General features: G+C 29.8%; 4 protein-coding genes across 4 annotated transcripts; 2 read left to right on the forward strand and 2 right to left on the reverse strand.

The window, feature by feature from the left end:
* Positions 1–452: 452 nt before the first annotated feature.
* On the forward strand, positions 453–6,988 carry LOC113401644 (uncharacterized). The gene is made up of 4 exons (XM_026641636.2): positions 453–476; positions 679–754; positions 5,531–5,692; positions 6,017–6,988. Exons 2-4 carry the CDS (start codon positions 679–681, stop codon positions 6,838–6,840), a joined length of 1,062 nt encoding a protein of 353 aa, XP_026497421.2. The 5' UTR covers positions 453–476; the 3' UTR covers positions 6,841–6,988.
* On the reverse strand, positions 6,983–10,704 carry LOC113401642 (coiled-coil domain-containing protein 174). Its single transcript, XM_026641634.2, has 7 exons — positions 10,526–10,704; positions 10,219–10,427; positions 9,552–9,734; positions 9,041–9,173; positions 8,694–8,844; positions 8,393–8,614; positions 6,983–7,789 (listed from the first exon to the last, which is right to left on the reverse strand). Exons 1-7 carry the CDS (start codon positions 10,568–10,570, stop codon positions 7,038–7,040), a joined length of 1,695 nt encoding a protein of 564 aa, XP_026497419.2. The 5' UTR covers positions 10,571–10,704; the 3' UTR covers positions 6,983–7,037.
* A 1,879-nt stretch (positions 10,705–12,583) lies between these two features.
* On the forward strand, positions 12,584–14,645 carry LOC113401547 (ubiquitin-conjugating enzyme E2-17 kDa). The gene is made up of 3 exons (XM_026641491.2): positions 12,584–12,889; positions 13,203–13,488; positions 13,567–14,645. The coding sequence occupies exons 1-3, from the start codon at positions 12,846–12,848 to the stop codon at positions 13,690–13,692; spliced, it is 456 nt and encodes a 151-aa protein (XP_026497276.1). The 5' UTR covers positions 12,584–12,845; the 3' UTR covers positions 13,693–14,645.
* LOC113401546 (RNA exonuclease 1 homolog) lies at positions 14,408–18,440 on the reverse strand. The gene has a single exon (XM_026641490.2). It carries the CDS (start codon positions 18,253–18,255, stop codon positions 15,103–15,105), a length of 3,153 nt encoding a protein of 1,050 aa, XP_026497275.1. The 5' UTR covers positions 18,256–18,440; the 3' UTR covers positions 14,408–15,102.
* Between the last annotated feature and the right edge of the window lie 426 nt (positions 18,441–18,866).

Consider the following 18,866-nt stretch of genomic DNA (forward strand, 5'->3'; position numbering starts at 1 on the left):
CGACTATGTTTCAAATACATACCAGTGATATTTATATTTCTTCTATAATACAAGTGTAAGTAATGCGCTACTTTATTTAAATTGTAGATCATCATATTCACATCATAAAATTAAATAATATAATATAATATTTTTTTAGGATAATAACGACTCGAGTATATCGTACAATAATGATATTCAAATAACGTGTTCACCTTGCGATGAAGCTTTGGGAAGTAGTTTGCGTCTACGAAAAAAAATCTTCGCAGGTTCGAAGTTCCCGCCGTATATAAACGAGTCTGACACACAACAAATTAAGCGAATGTAACTTCCAACAGTCTCACTAGTGTCGTATTTATAGCGTGTACGTCACACAGGACTGCTACGTCACCTCTACGAGCTACAGCGCCGTGCAGTCCGCGCGTAGCCACGCGTGCGGTTACGTCCTATTGTCTTATAGATAAAGTAATAAAATATACTTTATAACAATAATTAAGGTAAAAAAAGAATCTAGTTACTTTTATAGGTGAAATTTTAATTGAAAACCATTGCTATACAAAATAAAACGTAATTATTTTTATTTGTTTTTATTTTAATCGTTTTGTATAATTTAATGTTACATATAAATAAAATCCATAATATCATAGTTGGAAATTGTTTATTGTTAAAAAATCATTTTCTATTACACTCTGGCATCAGATGGCGGGAACGAAGTTTTGTGGTTCTACTTCGAGATTACTTCTGCTGAGTGTTCCGGCTTTCATTATGCTAAGTGGTGAGTTTATAACCAATAACTAATATGATTATTTATAACAACGTTATTACGCAAAAACAATATTATTACGGAATATACTTTGTCGGATTCAATTTGATTTCGCTAAATAGGGTTGCGCTTACGACTTTATATGTGCACAAATTTTCTTTAAATCAAATTAATCTTACTATTCCATAATACCTTTAAGCAAATTCTTTGTATACTCATATTATTACATTTGATGGCTTGTGATATCATGTGAAATATTAAAAATCAATGTTTTAACGTCGTAGCATGAAATATATTTAATTACGTACATAGATATAATCAGTGAATTTATGATATCTCGTAAAATAATCTATTCATGTTACAAAAGTAAAGTGACATCAATAAAACTAAGGCCTGAAGTTATACATATTTATAATCATGACAACAAAACTATTATATTGATATCTTTCAAAACTGAATTTAATTACGCTTAACTTAAAAACTTCTAAACACTTTAATGTTATTTATAATACTAATTGTAACTTGTACTTGTATTTTTGTATTGAATTACATTGTAATGTTTATGTAGGTATAATTAATAAAAGTAAGTGTTTATTAAATCAGAACAGAATAAATATTTTGTATTGTTCCATAATAATCTTCTTCAAAAACGCGGCGTGTCTTTGACGTATTGTTTCCAAAATATATATTTAAATTATTTTAACGTGTAATTTTGTTGCCAGGTAGCATAACAATATAAATTTTATGATTATTATTGATTATATTGATTCATATGCAAATAAATATTTTATTTATTTATTTCATTCTACGACGTTTACTTTCCCCATTTACTTAGGATTTATATATATCCATGTATAAAGTTCTTCTCTAAACCGCTTTCTCAAGAAGGGAAGAGCCTTTTAATTTTCATACCACAAAATGTTTAAAAATATATTATTATTAATAATATAAAATATTAACGTAGACAGACACATCAAATAAATAATCGACAATTGTTGTGATAATGGGACAAATAACGTTTTCGCTTTGATACAATTTCCTTGAATACTCTTCAAACATCATTATTTCCATAACGTACGTCTTTGGTAGGTAGATAAAGAAAACAAACGGCATGTGTCTTTAATATTTTATTCAATTTCTTACCAAGCGGGCCTTCAAGGCATATGTTATTTCACACGTACACAACATGTGAGGGTTCTATTACGTTTAAAATTATATTTATTGTGAAAAAAATATTTATATCAACATTAGCAAATCATAATATACGTTAATAGTATATTAGTAGTAGTAATAACAAAACTTTATGGGTATTTTTCATTAATATTATTTAAAAAATCAATTTAAACATGAATGCCCCAAGAGATTTGTCTACATTACAAATGACATCATTATTATAGAAGAACTCAAAACTTCTTGTTGGATTTTGAAGTAGTATCCCACGGGTATAGTCTTACCACGCGATTTTCGCGGACGGAATATTATAGCTTCCTTTCTTGAATGGTGGGTGGATAAATCTATTACAAAACTTTTGAGATACATGCGATTCATTATAAAAAATATATTTTTGATAATAATATTAACTTAAGAGGACACATGTAGTTTTGGAGAAAAAATGTCTATTTCATATAGCTCATATGGTATTCCCATTCGAGGAAGTGTTAATTTATTTCATAATTTTTTAAACAACAATTCAATTGCATTAATTTAATTTGGATATTATTGACTTTTTAATTTTAACTTCTACTAATAGTGAAACTATAATATTTGTATTTCTGACCGCGTCTAATAGTTCTGCAGGCGTTCCCGCCGGGAAGTCGGCATACCAAAGAGAGCTTGTACAATTTATTTTCCTAGTGGTAAATTTCTCTCGACCCGACCCGAGCATAAAACATTCACGCGACAACTTGCGCCTACTTTTCGTGTCAAGTGCTTGCACAGTACCTCAAAGAATATCAAATCTATTCTCTTCTTCATTAAAATAGGTTCATGGTTTATTAAAGTAAATTGTTTATATGTTGAGCGTTTGCAATTTCTTCAACAATTTATTAATTTTTATCAACACAATATATAATTAAATTTAAAAAAATCAATAATAAAATATAAATAAATAATACGTTTCATTTCATTTGAGTAGAATATCAAAAATTGTATAATAAATCAAGAATTTGTAAATGAAAAAAAAAGATTAACATACATTTATCTTATTTAATCTAACTTAAATTACTGACACAAAAATGCAGACGACAAAATGCATTCATATCTGAAATACGCATCTACAGTCCTGCACTTTTAGTAGGTACATATTTTATTCAACATAACGCCCATAAAGCAACAAAAATTTATAGTCCTACGTGTGGCGACCGCAATATGTGTAACTACACAAAGAAAATAAAGCGAATAATACACGTTAAATTCTAACTAAAATAAGGAATTCATAAACATTGTTTTAACGGCAACGTATAATTAATTCTATAGACAGATTGAACCTTAGGCGAGGATGAATGATTATGTTAGACTTTATAAAAAATAGTTAATCAGTTTGTATAATCTTAGTGTAAATATATTTATACACTATTTTATAACGTTAGAACATATTTGATAAATTTGATTTATAGGTAATCGTTTATAGCCTAGTATAGCAATATTATCATAATTTTCTTAAATGTTCTTCACGGTATATTAAATATATTGTCAAGAACATTTCAATATCTGAGCATTATAAGTACCACGCTATCTCTAAAAGTGTACGAAAGCTATATGGGCTTATGCGAGTGTCCATAAGGGACTCTAAAACCACTTTTATTATTCCTAGAAATGACAGCGAAAATATAGAGCAATATTTTACCAAGCGCAATATTTACACTCGCACCGTGGAGAGTAATCAACGCTGCCTCGCCACAAACCTGAATAAATGATCGCACTAACCAATTTTCATCGGAAATGGTATAAACTAATAATGTTAAGGATGCTTCATATTATATGTAATGCATTTAGGTGTATTTACAAAATCTCAAAACTCAAACCGTATTTTTTTTATTTATACGACAAGAAAATAACGATCCTTATTAACATCTGTCTATATTCAGTTATTTACTTATTATAATGTCCTCTAGAACAACTCAAGACTCTTGCGACCACGGCAATTTATCTTAAAGACTTACTATCTGCTCAAAAAATATTACAGCGCATAACATTAATAAAAATGAATTGTATACACGTGATTCAAGAAGATCGGCTTTACGAGGTTTCCTAGGAAAGTTAGTATTAAATACCAACTTCCAGATTTCAAACTTCAATTCAATTTCTTGTCAAAAATACGAATAACTTTTATAGGTCCTATTCCGAGATCCGTGTTATTTTAAATTTAATAAAAATTAAACCATTAGGAAAATGTGACGTTTATATATATATAATAATCATTGATAATAATTAGCAGTTACGATATTGAAGTAGATGCATTGTATTCAGAAAAAAAACCAATTACAGTAATTTATACTACTACTACTTATAACTGGCTTATTGTAATCAAATACATATTGTTCAGTACAATTTGTACAAATTTGTTAAGCAAAAATAGAGTCATCTTTATGCTATGTACAAATACATAGGTTAATGGTTAATGTACTTATCGTACTGGTAAACGCGGCGCTAACAAGACTGTGCATATTTATCTTCAATGTAATATTATTTAGTAGTAAAGTATGTGAATTTAAACTACAACTAACTGAACATAAAGATCGACTGTTATGTAAGAAGAATAATAATCAAAACTACTGGATATATATATATAGATATAGAAACTGTCCAGTAATTTACATCATATATATAGAAATGAGTACAGTCTATGGTCTATCCCTCTATTATAATAATAATTAGTATACCAATTATAATAAATGAATAATTAAACGAATAATTTAAATATTTGATATAACATTCCATACACGTGCTATATATACGTTTCAAAAGCATGTGAAACGAAAAAGCTGATTATGATAGATAACTTGAAATCGTCTTACATTATTTATCAGCTATTAACCACTATTTTGAAAAAAAGGTAAAAACTTTTTTTTGCTTTAACTCACCTCTTCATATGAATAAAAATACGATTATATACTTCTTTTTGCATTTCTTAAGTTCTATGAATTAAATCATACACCTTATTTACCTACATCTGATCATTATTCAAATATTAAGCGAGTAAATAAAAATACGATATTTAAATTTCTGAAACCAAACTCTTGGTGCATATTGATTATTAAACTTCATAAGTATGTATATACTATCTGATTCAAGAACCCGAAAACATGGCGGTCGAAGAGAATTCAGGCACAAGACCAATGGTTTTACGTGCTTTCTAAACATGACAAATTCTTGTGGCTGTGGATATTCGTGCTGATTACTTAATGCCCTGATCATATGTTTGATCATAGCTATTAAAACAAATAGTAATTAATGTTACCATTGCAAATTTAAGTAAATCTATATAAAGCAACGGTGCTGCAAATATGTACTACACTGTTTAAATTTAATCTTTCCTGCTGCAACAAGTTTTTCCATCATGGTGTACCGTAAGAACAGACAGAGGCTGTAGCCTCTGTCAAATAATGCTATTTTACTAGTGTAGGCAAGAATTTGCCTCTCACCCAGGATACGAACAAAGAACTTCATTATAGCAACCTTGTAAGTTAGCCACTAGAAATACGAGGCAGTTTATAGATTAGAGCTATTTACGCGTATGTACGGTAATAATGATAATAATATTGTTAAAATTTATTCCTTTTGACCTAGGAGCCGTAGTAACGGAGAAGACTCGGAGCTGCTATTGGTGTGGGCCACTGGCTGAGCAAGTGCATCGAAGCCAGCGCGCTCCACCATGCGAGGCAATTGATAATCAAGTCACCGTCTGCGATCCCGACTTTCCATATTGTGCAGTGATAGCTACTTCGCCACGTCAGTATCAAAAATATATCTTTTTTAATGAATATTTTAAATAATTATACGTAAAACACTTTAATAATTAAATTTATTTAAAATTAATATTAAAATCTAAATCAAGAAAACTTACAACAATTAGTATATTATACTAAATATTACAATAAATGGTTCAGAATTTAAGTTATGAAGTTAAATTTTGTCTATGTTAGAAGATGTTAGATTAAAAAATTGTAGAGCTTTACGATTCACATTATAAAATCGTGGAAAAGTAACCACTCCTAATTTATAATATGACAATAACATTTAAATTTGTATATAAACAACAAATTTTCATTCTAGCATATGTCGAGTCAAGACTCTGCGTCAAACTCTACCAAGATGAATGCTATCCACTTTTCTGCAATTCAACTAAGACATGGAAAATGACTTGTCCGTGTCGCGGCGAATTATGTAACGGTCATAACACCGAAAGAGAAGACGAAGCTTTTGCCATTCTCGCAAAACTAGTCACTAAGACTAGAACTACCCGGATTAAGAAACGAACGCAACAAAGCACGGCTAAATTCATACCATCAGGAGATGTAAAAACTTTAATCGTCACAAACATATCTGTTATAGAAAATAATGAGATGAATAATAATTTAGACAACAATATAACAGGTAACGTACAAGTGACTGAAATAATGTTATCAGATGAACCTATTCTTCAAGATATGAAAAGGGAGGATGTACCTTCATCGGAAATGTCATCTACTTTAGACGGAATTAAAGAAATTGACAGAACAACATCTACTCTTAATAATTCGGACGATAATAATATAAACACATCGCCAGCATCAAAAGATGTTACGACTGCAACCGAAATAACGAAAACTGAAAAGATGGTTGATAATATTGTGAAACCGAGTGAAGAGTTACCTGCGGCTGAGGCATTACAGCAAAATACAACCCCTAAAGGTTCTAGTGAAAAAACAACATTACCGACTACTTCGAGCTACGAAACAACTTATCAAACTACAACTGATGGTGATCCAGAGACCACAACGATGAATAATGAAAAGAAAAAAAACGGAGGAAACAAAGCATATATTAATATATATATTATTTTCCTAACATTTATTCCGTTACATATTTACAAATATTCGTCGTCATATTTGCACTAGATAATTTTACGCTTTAATACAAAATGTTGATCTCTGAATTTAGTTTTAAATTGTAATTAATGCAAGAAACGTAAGTAGATTTGTGATATTATTTTTTTGTTAAATTGTCACAGCATATTTTAACACAAATAAAAATGCAATGTAATTTAATTAGTCTTTTTATTTAACCTAGTTCATAAACCTATTCTTTCTCATGATTATTCAAAAGTAAAGTCATAACATTTTGGTAATTGCCTAGTACTCTCTTTGGGTTCTAAGCTCTTAGATCCTTGTGCCATTGCTTCTTTTAAATCAGATGTAAAAGGTTTTTCTCTTCTGGTTTGTTTTGAAGTAGGACCATAGTATTCATATGTGGGAGGTGGTTCTACTTCAATACAACCGGAATCACATTTTCTCTTTTCAGTCATATTTCTTTCCATACCAGAATCTTCTTCATCACTTAATTCATTGTTTATAGGGATAGGTTCCTCAGCTCTCACGAAATTTTTATATTTGACAACTATTTCGTCTTTTTTGGTCGAAAAATACAGTCCCTTTTGTGTTGCACTAATATCACCGATAATTGGAGGTGAAGGTATATTTACTGGTCTTACATCTGACCAAGATTTATTCTTGGTAGTCTCCGAGTCTACTTTGTTGCCTCGTGTATCAAAGCTGTACTTTGATTTAACAGAGTTTGCTGTTTGTGGAGGGGCAAAATCATCATTTCGCTTTGATCTTTGTTGTTCGACATATTCTTCCTGTGTCATTTCTCTAAACTTTTTCACATTACTATTAGTACCTTCTTTTCCAACATCCCATTCGCGTATATAAGCTTCACGAAACTTTTGCCTTTCTTTCTCTTTTTCTTCTCTTTTCTTTTCTTCTTCTTCTTTGGCTTTCTTATCAGCTTCAGTTTTTTGTTTTGTAAGAAACTCCAACAAACACGTCGTAAAATCTTTTTTCTTTTCTGTAATAAAGAACAAAATCATTTAAGTTGAACTTGTTTTAATGTGTAATATTTTACTCACTTGCTTTATATGAGGTATAAAAAGTCCAACGTCTAAAGTATGACGACAACAATGTAGGTAGGGATTATTGTTTGATGCAATCATAATTGGGATCGTTTATTATGTACCATGTGTCAAATTTATGGCATCAATCATTTAACAAACAATTCGAAAGGAAAATACAAAAATGGAAAAAATTAAAAACAGTGCTTTGATACAAGTTCTTGACCAAGCAAGGAAAAAAAGGTCTAACTATCACTCGTTGCCTTACTTAAGAAAAATATTAATTTAATGCCGCATGTTCAAAAACTCTATAATGCACATTTGATTATTGAGCTACTTTTATTTGTTTTAAATTTAATTAATCAGTGAAAGAAAATATCTCAACGACAATGAAGTAGATCTTGACTTAAAAAATGAAAAAAAAATATTAAAACTCGGGAAAAATATCTCTATCTGATACATATCCTAAGGATTATATATAAAATTGATAATGATTCTTTTATTAAATATAAATTACTACACAGAATTTAGCTCTGCTGACTTTTACAAATTACACCAACCTTCGGGATCTTCAGGTGGTAAGCCAGCTCTAGCTCTCTGTCGAGCACGCGCAGCTGCAACCCTTGCCGCTATTAGTTCGTCGCGTTTTTTTCGTATCTCCTCTGCTTGCTCTTGAGCCCGCAAGGTATCCTGCCTTCGCTTTACAAGCTCTTCCATTTGCTTACGGCGCTCTGTTTCGTCAGTACTAAAGGCGTAATAGCCAACACCATGAATTCTCGCCTCTGTAAAAATTATTTACTTTACTATAGTTTAAGTCAACTGATACAGCATTAGAAGCAAAAAAACAAAAAAAATACATACCATCAAAAAGTATATCTTGGTAATGGATATCTTTTTCCTTAGCTAACAGCTCTCTCTCTTGCTGTTCCCATTTATCCCGCAATGACTGTAGGTAGTCATTTGTCTTTTGCACTAAAAATGGTTTTTCTGGCTGTTGGGGTGGTTCTGGTGCCTAAATAAAATATTATCATTGTATTACAAGAAATCTTTACTTGGTATACATAAAAATATTATATAATATTATATGAAGTTTATTAAAACTAAATCACTACAAACATTAATGCAAAGGTAATATATTAATAATATTTCTTTATTAGAATATATTAAATAGCTTTTGTTTATTGTATTAATCAAAATGTTATAATTACCTCTTTATCCAACTCTTCATCCTTAGTTGCATTAGTCATTGCCTTCATGAGTTCCTCATCTCTCTTCCGATAATGCTCCAAATCAGATTTAAGACATTTGCGTGTTCTGCCGAGGAAGTCAGTAAATTCAGTCCTGTGAATTATGAGAATATAAAATGAAATAACTTTTATCACAAGAACAAAAATAGGCTTGCAATATTGTATGTATGATTTTCAAGTAGCAATACTGACAATTTATTAATTTAAGTAAATATAAATGATAAATGTTTTACATTTTTGTAAGATAAACATATAAACTTTTCTTTGATCACAACAAAAAAAGATGATAATGGTCATGTTTTACTGACTAATTTTGGTCATGGTGACCATACTCAAGGGAGGCTAGCCAATTGAGCAGGATTTTATAGTGCAAAACATACTCTTCATAATGGTACAATAAATTTGATGTAAGCAAGTTTTGTATAAATATGAAAATTTAAACATAAAATATAAATAAATATATATCAAATACCATTGACTATCATCATCTTCAAATGGAAGTATTTTTTCCAATTCTTCCAATTTGGGTTCAGATTTTGATAGAGCTTCTTGTTTCTTCCCCTTGAAGTCAACCAAGAAATTACTAGCTAGTTGTGAGTTACCTGCACCTTCAGTTAAATGCTTATATAATTCAGCTTTCTTTTCCAATGCAGATCTTCAAAAAAAGTTTTAATCATATTTTAATAATTCATAGTGAACAACTAAGTATTTAACACATAACAATAGTATATATTAGCATTCAAAGCAAATAGGAAAACATTTATTAATTCATAAATATTATGATAGATATAAGATATAGATATTAAAATACATATTTTGTAGAAAATTACAATAAAGATAAAGGAGAGAAAAGTCCAGAGATGAGCCACTAAAATATGAAAAGTGATAAAAAAATCTTACTTACGACTATACATTATGAAGCTGGAGCGAACACCTTAAGCATCTTACTAATTTGAAGTACCCAAATTGTTAAAATATAATTTCCTTTACCAGTGTATATAATAACAGTAAAAAAATATTCAAAACCAGAATTATTAAAAATATTGGGGCCTTATAAACATGCACGAGGGATGTAGATGCTTTGACCTATACTATATTAGATATGAACAATGTTATAATTGTATAAATTTGGTACTTACTTTGACCTTCGACAAGCCTCAAACTCTTCAGCATCTACAGCTCTCAAATTATCTTTTAAACTTTTTTTTGTTGGGTTATTTCCTTCGATTTTATTCTTTTTATTTTCAGATTGCGAAGGTTTAAAGTTTTCTAAATTGTGTTGGGGTAGATGTTTCTTTTCTTGTATTTCTTCTTGTTTTTTAAGTAATTCTGCCTTCAAGCTTAATAGCTATAAAAAGAAGACTCAAGATATTAAGTAATTCTAATTATTTACGATACGTATTTGGTAAAGGTAATCATAGGCTCATTATAAAGAATTTGACTTACTGTCGATTTATTAAACAATATTTTCTTTTCTTTTTGTTCGTTCATTTTGAAGATATTGAAGTATGTATATCAATGTAATGAAAAGAAATATGCGTCTTTAAAAATATAGTGTATTTATTTATATATATATCTTAGATAATAACATTACACGTAAAAGAGAAAAAGTTTAAATAATACTATACTGTAAAATTATAAAATTATTCTTGAGATTTGGGTATTGAATAAATTATTACATAGTCAATAGATATAAAACAACAAATTGTACAGGCGTACACTGTCAATTGTCATCTGTCAGCTGTCTCAAATCAATTCAATTCATTTGGTTCAGGTAGTTCTTAAGGTGGCAGGGGAAGATTATTTTTTATGCGTAAGGTATCTGTTCTTGATTTTATTATCCAGTCCTTTTTTATTAACAGATGTCAATATACATATATTACTTTTTGAACTGTGTGTAATCGCCACTTCCTCTTGATCGATACGGTTATGTTTGCAACTTACACCATCATTACAGCTTTGTAATATAAGTTTTTTTATTAGTCCATCACCTACAAAAAATATAGACATAAAATAAATCTACAAATATTATTAGTAAGAATTGATAGTTATATCTATGGATTATTTCCAACTTTATTTTGTTCCTTTAAATATAATTATTTACACGGAAATGAAGACATAGGGCTAAAATCGAAATTGAGGAAGATTGAAAATGTCGTGTAGTGGATATAAGAGTTTAGACAGTTGAACAGAATATGGGATGCAGGTCCTTCGTACTTTTCGTACTAGTTACGTTAAAATAGCGTTGAATATTTGCCACATGTGCGTTTTTCAAGATTTTAGCGATAATTATTTTGGTCTTACGGATTGTCTGAACTATGATCTAGAGTTCACAGTATAGTGGTCATCTAGATTAGGTCGTACATATTGCGTGGACATGGAATCCGACGAGGATGCAACAGTTCTATAGCGAGTTTTTTACCCTGAGACATTCTGGGTTAGATTTTCCTTATATTAATAGCGTAAACATCACAATTTCTAGAAAACTAATTTATATAACGTATAAACATGCACATACATTACATTATCAAAAATATACTAAGTAAGTGTAAGTCCAGGTTGTAAATTGCACAAATAGCCCTCTTCTATAAGACAACAATGCTATTTATGTCGGTTATATTTCCATCAGGTGAAATACCTTAAGATATTATATTATTAAAGTTACTATACAGGCGTCGTGTCCTCTTATCAAATGGCCAGCCCATTTCCATTTAAGTCTTTTGACTTTAATTGTTACATCTGTAGTTTTTGTTTTATTTCTGATGACACAGTTTTTCAATCTGTCTATGATAAACTAATATTTTTATATTCTTAGTTACCATTATAAACAAAATATAAATTTATACTTTTAATCTATTTAGTAGTCTTTTTGCCTATGTAGTTTTCTATAAATTTATATAATTATAAAATGAAACAAACCATTTATCTTTCTGTGAAAGTCGATTAAAATTTTGCATAAAATTTAATACAGTGAATTGTTTATGAGGGAAAAAACACGTTCATAACAAAAACTGTTTTGACAATCGATTGTCTATCGATAATATTGATTAAAACGATTCTACCGATAGACCTATCGATATCCATATTAGTTTTCGAGGTCAACTATCAATAGTCGAACTATCATTGGTTCTATAATATACAAAACTGATTTAATTTAGACTGTCGCATTTAAACATCAAACAATAATAAAATCATTATATTATTAATATTTGGATACCCTAAATAGAACTAATTCGTTTCACATTTCCAATATTTTGCTTTATTTAAGAATTTAGGACAGGATTAAATATAACCAGAATTATATGTTTTTATAAGAAAATTAATACAAAATTAATTTTACGCATTTTACTGGCTAAAATATTTTTATTTGTTAATTTATTCCTTTGTTGTGATGTGCCTAAATTTAAGCGATTTTAGGAAATATTCATATTTCCTAAAACACAGCTGCTATAACATTTGCCTAATCCATAGAGTCTGTGGACATACACTATTGACAGAGCATTATAGCCAACCTTAAGAAAACTCATGACACACTTTACAATTGACATCTTTGCATCGCAATGATCTCAGTGGTTTTTTTAATGATTTCATGGTCATCCTGACAAACCTTTCATTGGTGGTGACGACGTCTTATTTTGCAAACAAAGAAATATACGCTGATTAAGTTAATTCGATAATATATTAAGTAAACACGAGTACATGAAAGCCACCCTTCTCCATAGTTTCCTTTTCTCCTTCGTATAGTGAATTGAGTGTGTGAAACAAAATGTCAACTCCTGCCAGAAGACGTCTGATGAGAGATTTTAAGCGGTTGGTATATTTGGCCTAAATTATAAATTCAATTAAACAAAATTAATATTGTTTTATTTAAAATATAAAATTAACAATGCTGATTCATCAACTTACATCACCGTCACCTTCATTGATTTCTATTCTGTTCCACATAAGAATTCAAGAACAAATCAATATTTTACTACCTATCAAAGAGTAACCATAATATAAACGGTAATAAAGCATTATTAAGTGTGGCTAACTCGAATTTAGAATTCCGACGCCGAAAAATGTTTTAAACTGTAAAGTGTACAAAATTGTTTTAAATTACCAATTTTTTTTCTAATTATAGCTTACAAGAAGACCCACCTACTGGTGTCTCAGGAGCTCCCACGGATAACAATATCATGATCTGGAATGCTGTGATATTTGGACCTCATGATACTCCATTTGAAGATGGAACATTCAAACTAACCATTGAATTTACAGAAGAATACCCCAATAAACCACCAACGGTTCGATTTGTATCCAAAATGTTTCACCCAAATGTATATGCTGATGGTGGTATTTGCTTAGACATATTACAAAACAGATGGAGTCCTACATATGACGTTTCAGCAATTTTAACTTCTATACAGGTAAAATGAGTGAAGTTAATAAATTACCTAGATATATTTTATGAAAGTTATTATATATAATTAAATTCTTCCTTTCAGTCTTTATTAAGTGATCCCAATCCAAATTCACCAGCAAATTCGATGGCTGCACAACTTTACAAGGAGAATCGACGAGAATATGAAAAAAGAGTCAAAGCATGTGTAGAACAGTCCTTTATTGATTAGTATGGGCTACATATTTCAAACACCATGTTTGAGAAATCTCTGCTGGTATTGGCTGACACCTCCATTCATTGGGACTTGTGTGTAAATTTTGAATTGTAACTTTATAATCTAAACCTGTTTTACTGCAACCACCTTTCTAAGCAGTCAAAATACACAATTAATTTTACATAGTTAAAAAAATATTGTAAACATTTGTCACAGGTAGAATATATGATAAAAGATTCATCAATATTAATATATATATTGACAATATAGGAATGTGTGCATTGCATACCATTAACAATAGGATAGTAGTGAGTTTAAAACATTATAAAATATAATGTATTTTTGTTTTTTTTTATTCTTATATTCAAATAAACTGTTTTGTATTTTTAAGTGTTTGGCTATATCTTAACAGCATAATGTTGCCAAATTTTCAGTGTTTCTTTTAAACAAGTTGTCAAAATAAATTATCTTTGATAAAAAATACTTCCAATTCCTTTATTACAGTTAAATTCATCAATTTATATATAAACATTGCTTTTTATATTAATATTGTCACGCATCTTTAGAAGAAAATACATTATACATTTTTTTCATATTAACAAGTCATAAAAATAATTTTTATGTTGTATAGAATATTCTGTAACTGAAAGTAATAAAATTTTTTAAAATATTGAAATTTGTTTTGAGTTTAAGCAATGTTGACTAAGAGAAAAAAATATTACTTTGTTTATTTTTTTAATATACTATACTTGTTTAATTAGTTACTATAACTTACTGCTTTAATTTACAAAAAAAAATAGAATAGTTATCTAAATACACACAATGTTAAGTGGTCCCAATGAAGGATATCTAGGAAGATGTTGAGACAATTTTCTTGCCTTTTGGTGGACTGAAAATTAACAGTTTCAACTGATTAAGTAGGTGTGTGTACAATGTTTGTCTTCTAGTAAATATTATTTTTGGTTTCATTGGTGTTTTAATTACATTTTTATAACAAATGAAAGTTAACAAAATCATGTATATTTCTGGTCTTAAATATGCTTATGCTTAAGATATATTGAAACTAATTTAGCAAAGCCACACATTAATTAACTGTTTATTAAATAGGATTTGCAATAAAAGTATTTTTATTAAAAAAATATTTTATAGAAAAAGCTCTTACACCTTTATAAGAATTGTGAACAATTTTATTGCTATCAAATAAATAAACCTTAATATAATATACAAACTGACCCTTAATCAAATTGAATTACATTACAAAAAAGACTGATCTACACCTATATATATTGTAATACCCATTATAGATATATATTTACACATGATGTTAATATACTGTTTCTGGATATATTATTTTCAACATTTTTAATATCACAACTTGTGTATGATTATGTTATAATCACCTTATAGTTATCGTTCCAAGAATTATCATCTAGTCTTAAGATCTTCTTTTACTTTATAAAGAATAAGCTCCATGCACACACTTGCATCTTCAGCACTATCATGACCATCTACAGAATTTTGAATAATTTTTTTTAAGTATTCTGATGATAGGTTTCTTAATGCTCTCTTGTATGGTGGACCCATTTTGTGTGGAAATAGTACACTAGTATCGATAACTGTATCATGAATAAGTTTGAGTGCTTTAAAATCAGATTCTAAACTATGACCTATCAGAATAGTTTGGCTAGTAAACATAGCAAGTAGTGTTGCTTGTACTTCCAGAAGTGTAGTCTTTACTTCTGACATTTGTTCTTCAGTGATTCCTGAATATCTTGTATTGTAGTCAATAATTGGATGAAGAGGCTTGATAAGAGTCTCATATACTACTTTACATGCTGCATCAATCACTGTTACCCTGGTCAAATCTAACCCTTGTGTTGTATAACACATTTCACAGTCCAATGAGTATACACCATAATCCTCCATTATGTTTTCAGGTGGTAAGGTTTTCACATAACCTTTTAAATTTTCGAAATCAACATATTCATAAACATGACTTGAAGCTATACAACAACCATCAGAAGTTCCATCCTGACTGCAGCACTGATAGCGAGCCTCGCCCCTCACTCTATATTTATTGTTAGGGTGGTAAATACATTCTTCCTTAATTGCTGCAAACCCTTTTTTGTCTACTGTATAATTCTTTTTACACCTGCAACAAGTTCTTATTAATCCTTTTGGTGGATTTTGTTTATTCTGACCATATATGATAGCTCTACCCTTTACACCGCTGCTATGTGGTCTGGGATATCCATTTTGTATTAGTTGTTCTTCTGTTAAAATCCATTTTTTTATATAATTATATAGCTTAGAACCAGTTAACTGTTTTGTGTCTATAGTATTATTTCTGTTTTTGTTCTCTATGCTCCATGAACCAGCTGTGCATGATTTACTTACTGTTCCTTGTTGGCCTCCTTTTTGTAGTGTTGATAAATCTCCTCCAGATTTCTTTACTCCGTTACATTCTTGTAGTTCTTTTTTTAATCTACTAATTGTCAGAACAGCTGAATTTTTATAAATTTGTACAGTGGAACATTTTTTACTTGTTGTTAATTCCTCGTGCTGGGCTCTGGCATAAGCATCTGTTGCTGAGATGTATATTTTTAAACTGTGATCGATCATCAGATTTAAATATGTTGATCTTATATTTACTGGAATTTTTGAACCAAGTGGCTCAAGAACCCCAGGTCTATCTATAAACTTTTCATTCGGTATGTGTGCCACTCTTTGGGTACCCTTCTTAACAGTTTGTATAGATGTACTAGGAGAGGGGTCTATTTGCTTGACAGAATTTATGGTAGAAGGAATAATTTTTTTTGCAGATAACAATGTTGATGCATAGGGAACATGAGCAATGCGAATTTTAGAACTACTCTTTGTAATATCTGGCTTTGGAACTAAATTTGTAGACATAACATTTTCATTAGTACTTTTTGCAGCATGAAATTCTCTTACTTTGGCTAATCTTTCTGCCATAGCTTGCGCAGCATTACCTTTAAAATCAGGTTTCACTGGAGCTTTGGGTAATATTTTAATATTCTTTTCAACAGTTCTTGATATTCGTTTTTTACTTTGTGTTATGATATCTTCATTTTCAATTTCATTTTCTACCTTCTCAGGTTCTATTTTGTTTATTTTTTTAGTTGGTACATATTCTTCAAATATTCTTTTACATTCTTGTGCAATAGTTTCTTCATCAGATTCAGACAACTCATTTAATTCATCTTCAATGAGTTCGTCATAATTATGATCATCTTCATTATCAGATTTTATTTTTGTAGCAGATTTATCATGTTTTTTTTTATGTTTTTCCCTTTTTTCTTTTGATTCTTTGTAATGGTGATGTGATTTATGATGATTGCTATCATTGCGCTTTACATCTTTAGCTTTATTTTCATGTTTTGAATGTTTTGATGAACTACTTCTTGAATGTTTAGAACTATTATCGGAACTTTTGTCTCTTGAATGAGACTTTTTGTCTGATTTATCTTTTCTCTCAGACTTGTTCTTATCTTTACTTGAACTTTTATGACTACTTTTTTTATCAGAACTTGTCTTTTTCTCTTGGGAATCCTTTTTTTCACTTGATTTTTCTATTAATTTGTTTGATCTATCTTTATCAGATTTTTTTGGGTCATTTTTATGTTTATCTGATTTTGAGCTTTTGGTTTTATGCCTATTTTCTTTACATTCCTTAGAATCTTTTTGTGGTATATTTTTAATATCTTTTTCTGATTTTTCTTCATCAAGAATTTGGTCTAAAATATCAAACTCTGGCCCTAAGTCATCTAATCCATTAAGATCGTTTGAAAGTTTTCTTTTCTTCGTATCTGGTTCGTCTTCATCACTTGAAAAACAAGGGACTAATGATTTTGGTGTTGGCTGGTAGGTAACAGAGGGTAGTTGACCTTTAACCTTTGTTGGTTTATACTCTAATATTTTTTTTTTATTAACATTTTTATCAGAAGGGATATAATTTACTTTGGAATTCTGTGTCTCATTAAGAGTATATTCTGGTATTTCAGCTTCTGATCCTGGCAAGTACTTCTCTTTTGATTCACTCGATCCTTTTGGAGTATAAGGATCCAACGGTACAGTTTCAGAACCTGGGGTATACTTCACAGGTGGTAAATAAGTGAAGAGCTTCGAACCATTAGTATCTACAGGTCTCTTAATCGGCAAACTGGCTGGCTTTCTCGGTGTATATGGCACAGGTATATGTCTCTTTTTTTGTTCATTAATGTCATCATTATCGGAATCTGTACTGTTTATTTTATTTAGTTCGGCTATAGGTGTAGGGTTGTAGGTAGCTTTGGACGACTGAGGTTTTAAGTTATTTGCCTCAATATCGGAATTAACTTGCGTCGATGAAGTTGTGCCACTCTCTGTTTGCTGTAAAACTTTTTGGACTGCAGCTGACACTAGTTTTTGAAGAATAGATCCGCTTTCTATTCCATCGTTACAAACGTTTTGTGGTTCTTTCTTAACATGACGAAAATGGCAATAGGGACGCTCACACAATCCGCTGTCGTAAAAAGGACAATTAATCCCTTTAAAATAACCCGTTGAGGGTAACATTGTAAATATGCTTTCCTATTTCATTCAACAAATTTGAACCACTACATGAACTCATATAACCACAACTGAAAACATACATAACATAATATCAGTTTGATTATAACCAGGCACAGAGTACGTACTAGTACTACATTATGTATTAAATGTCGGAACTTGCATATCCATTATCCATAGACTAGACCATAATCTATATTCATGAAAATAATTTTTGTCAACACTCTTTGAGAACTAAGTAATGTTTGTTGTATTATTTTAATTAAATGTAAATAACATACCTGTGTATTTAAAATTATATTAATGACATTTAAAAACAGAGGCCGGCACTTTAAAAAAAAACCTGAGGTACGATGTCACTATATAGCAATATATAACCGGTAGTTCCGGCGCCGACAAATATGAAACTTATGTTGTCTGCGGTAGCTTTCGTTTTACTTTAATGCGTAATATCTAGTTATAATCCGTATAACTTAAAATGTATTATTGAAGTCATTCTTTGGAACTGGTCAGATACATATCTATCTTTTTTTGTGCCTTGATTTAACAAAAAGAGCAGGAAATCAAGCATTACTTAAAGTTACTTTGCGTTTTGATGACTTATACTGTTACTAGTA

The sequence above is a fragment of the Vanessa tameamea genome, chromosome 20 (genome assembly GCF_037043105.1).
Source record: "Vanessa tameamea isolate UH-Manoa-2023 chromosome 20, ilVanTame1 primary haplotype, whole genome shotgun sequence".
Lineage (NCBI taxonomy): Eukaryota > Metazoa > Arthropoda > Insecta > Lepidoptera > Nymphalidae > Vanessa > Vanessa tameamea.

Coding starts and splice junctions, on each gene's coding strand:
- LOC113401644 (XM_026641636.2), top strand. CDS start 679: ATGGCGGGAACGAAGTTTTGTGGTTCTACTTCGAGATTACTTCTGCTG. Junction 755..5,530: donor GGCTTTCATTATGCTAAGTG/GTGAGTTTATAA, acceptor CTTTTGACCTAG/GAGCCGTAGTAACGGAGAAG. Junction 5,693..6,016: donor AGTGATAGCTACTTCGCCAC/GTCAGTATCAAA, acceptor TTTTCATTCTAG/CATATGTCGAGTCAAGACTC.
- LOC113401642 (XM_026641634.2), bottom strand. CDS start 10,570: ATGAACGAACAAAAAGAAAAGAAAATATTGTTTAATAAATCGACA. Junction 10,428..10,525: donor TATTGTTTAATAAATCGACA/GTAAGTCAAATT, acceptor TTCTTTTTATAG/CTATTAAGCTTGAAGGCAGA. Junction 8,845..9,040: donor ATGAAGAGTTGGATAAAGAG/GTAATTATAACA, acceptor TATTTTATTTAG/GCACCAGAACCACCCCAACA.
- LOC113401547 (XM_026641491.2), top strand. CDS start 12,846: ATGTCAACTCCTGCCAGAAGACGTCTGATGAGAGATTTTAAGCG. Junction 12,890..13,202: donor CTGATGAGAGATTTTAAGCG/GTTGGTATATTT, acceptor TTCTAATTATAG/CTTACAAGAAGACCCACCTA. Junction 13,489..13,566: donor CAATTTTAACTTCTATACAG/GTAAAATGAGTG, acceptor TCTTCCTTTCAG/TCTTTATTAAGTGATCCCAA.
- LOC113401546 (XM_026641490.2), bottom strand. CDS start 18,255: ATGTTACCCTCAACGGGTTATTTTAAAGGGATTAATTGTCCTTTTTAC.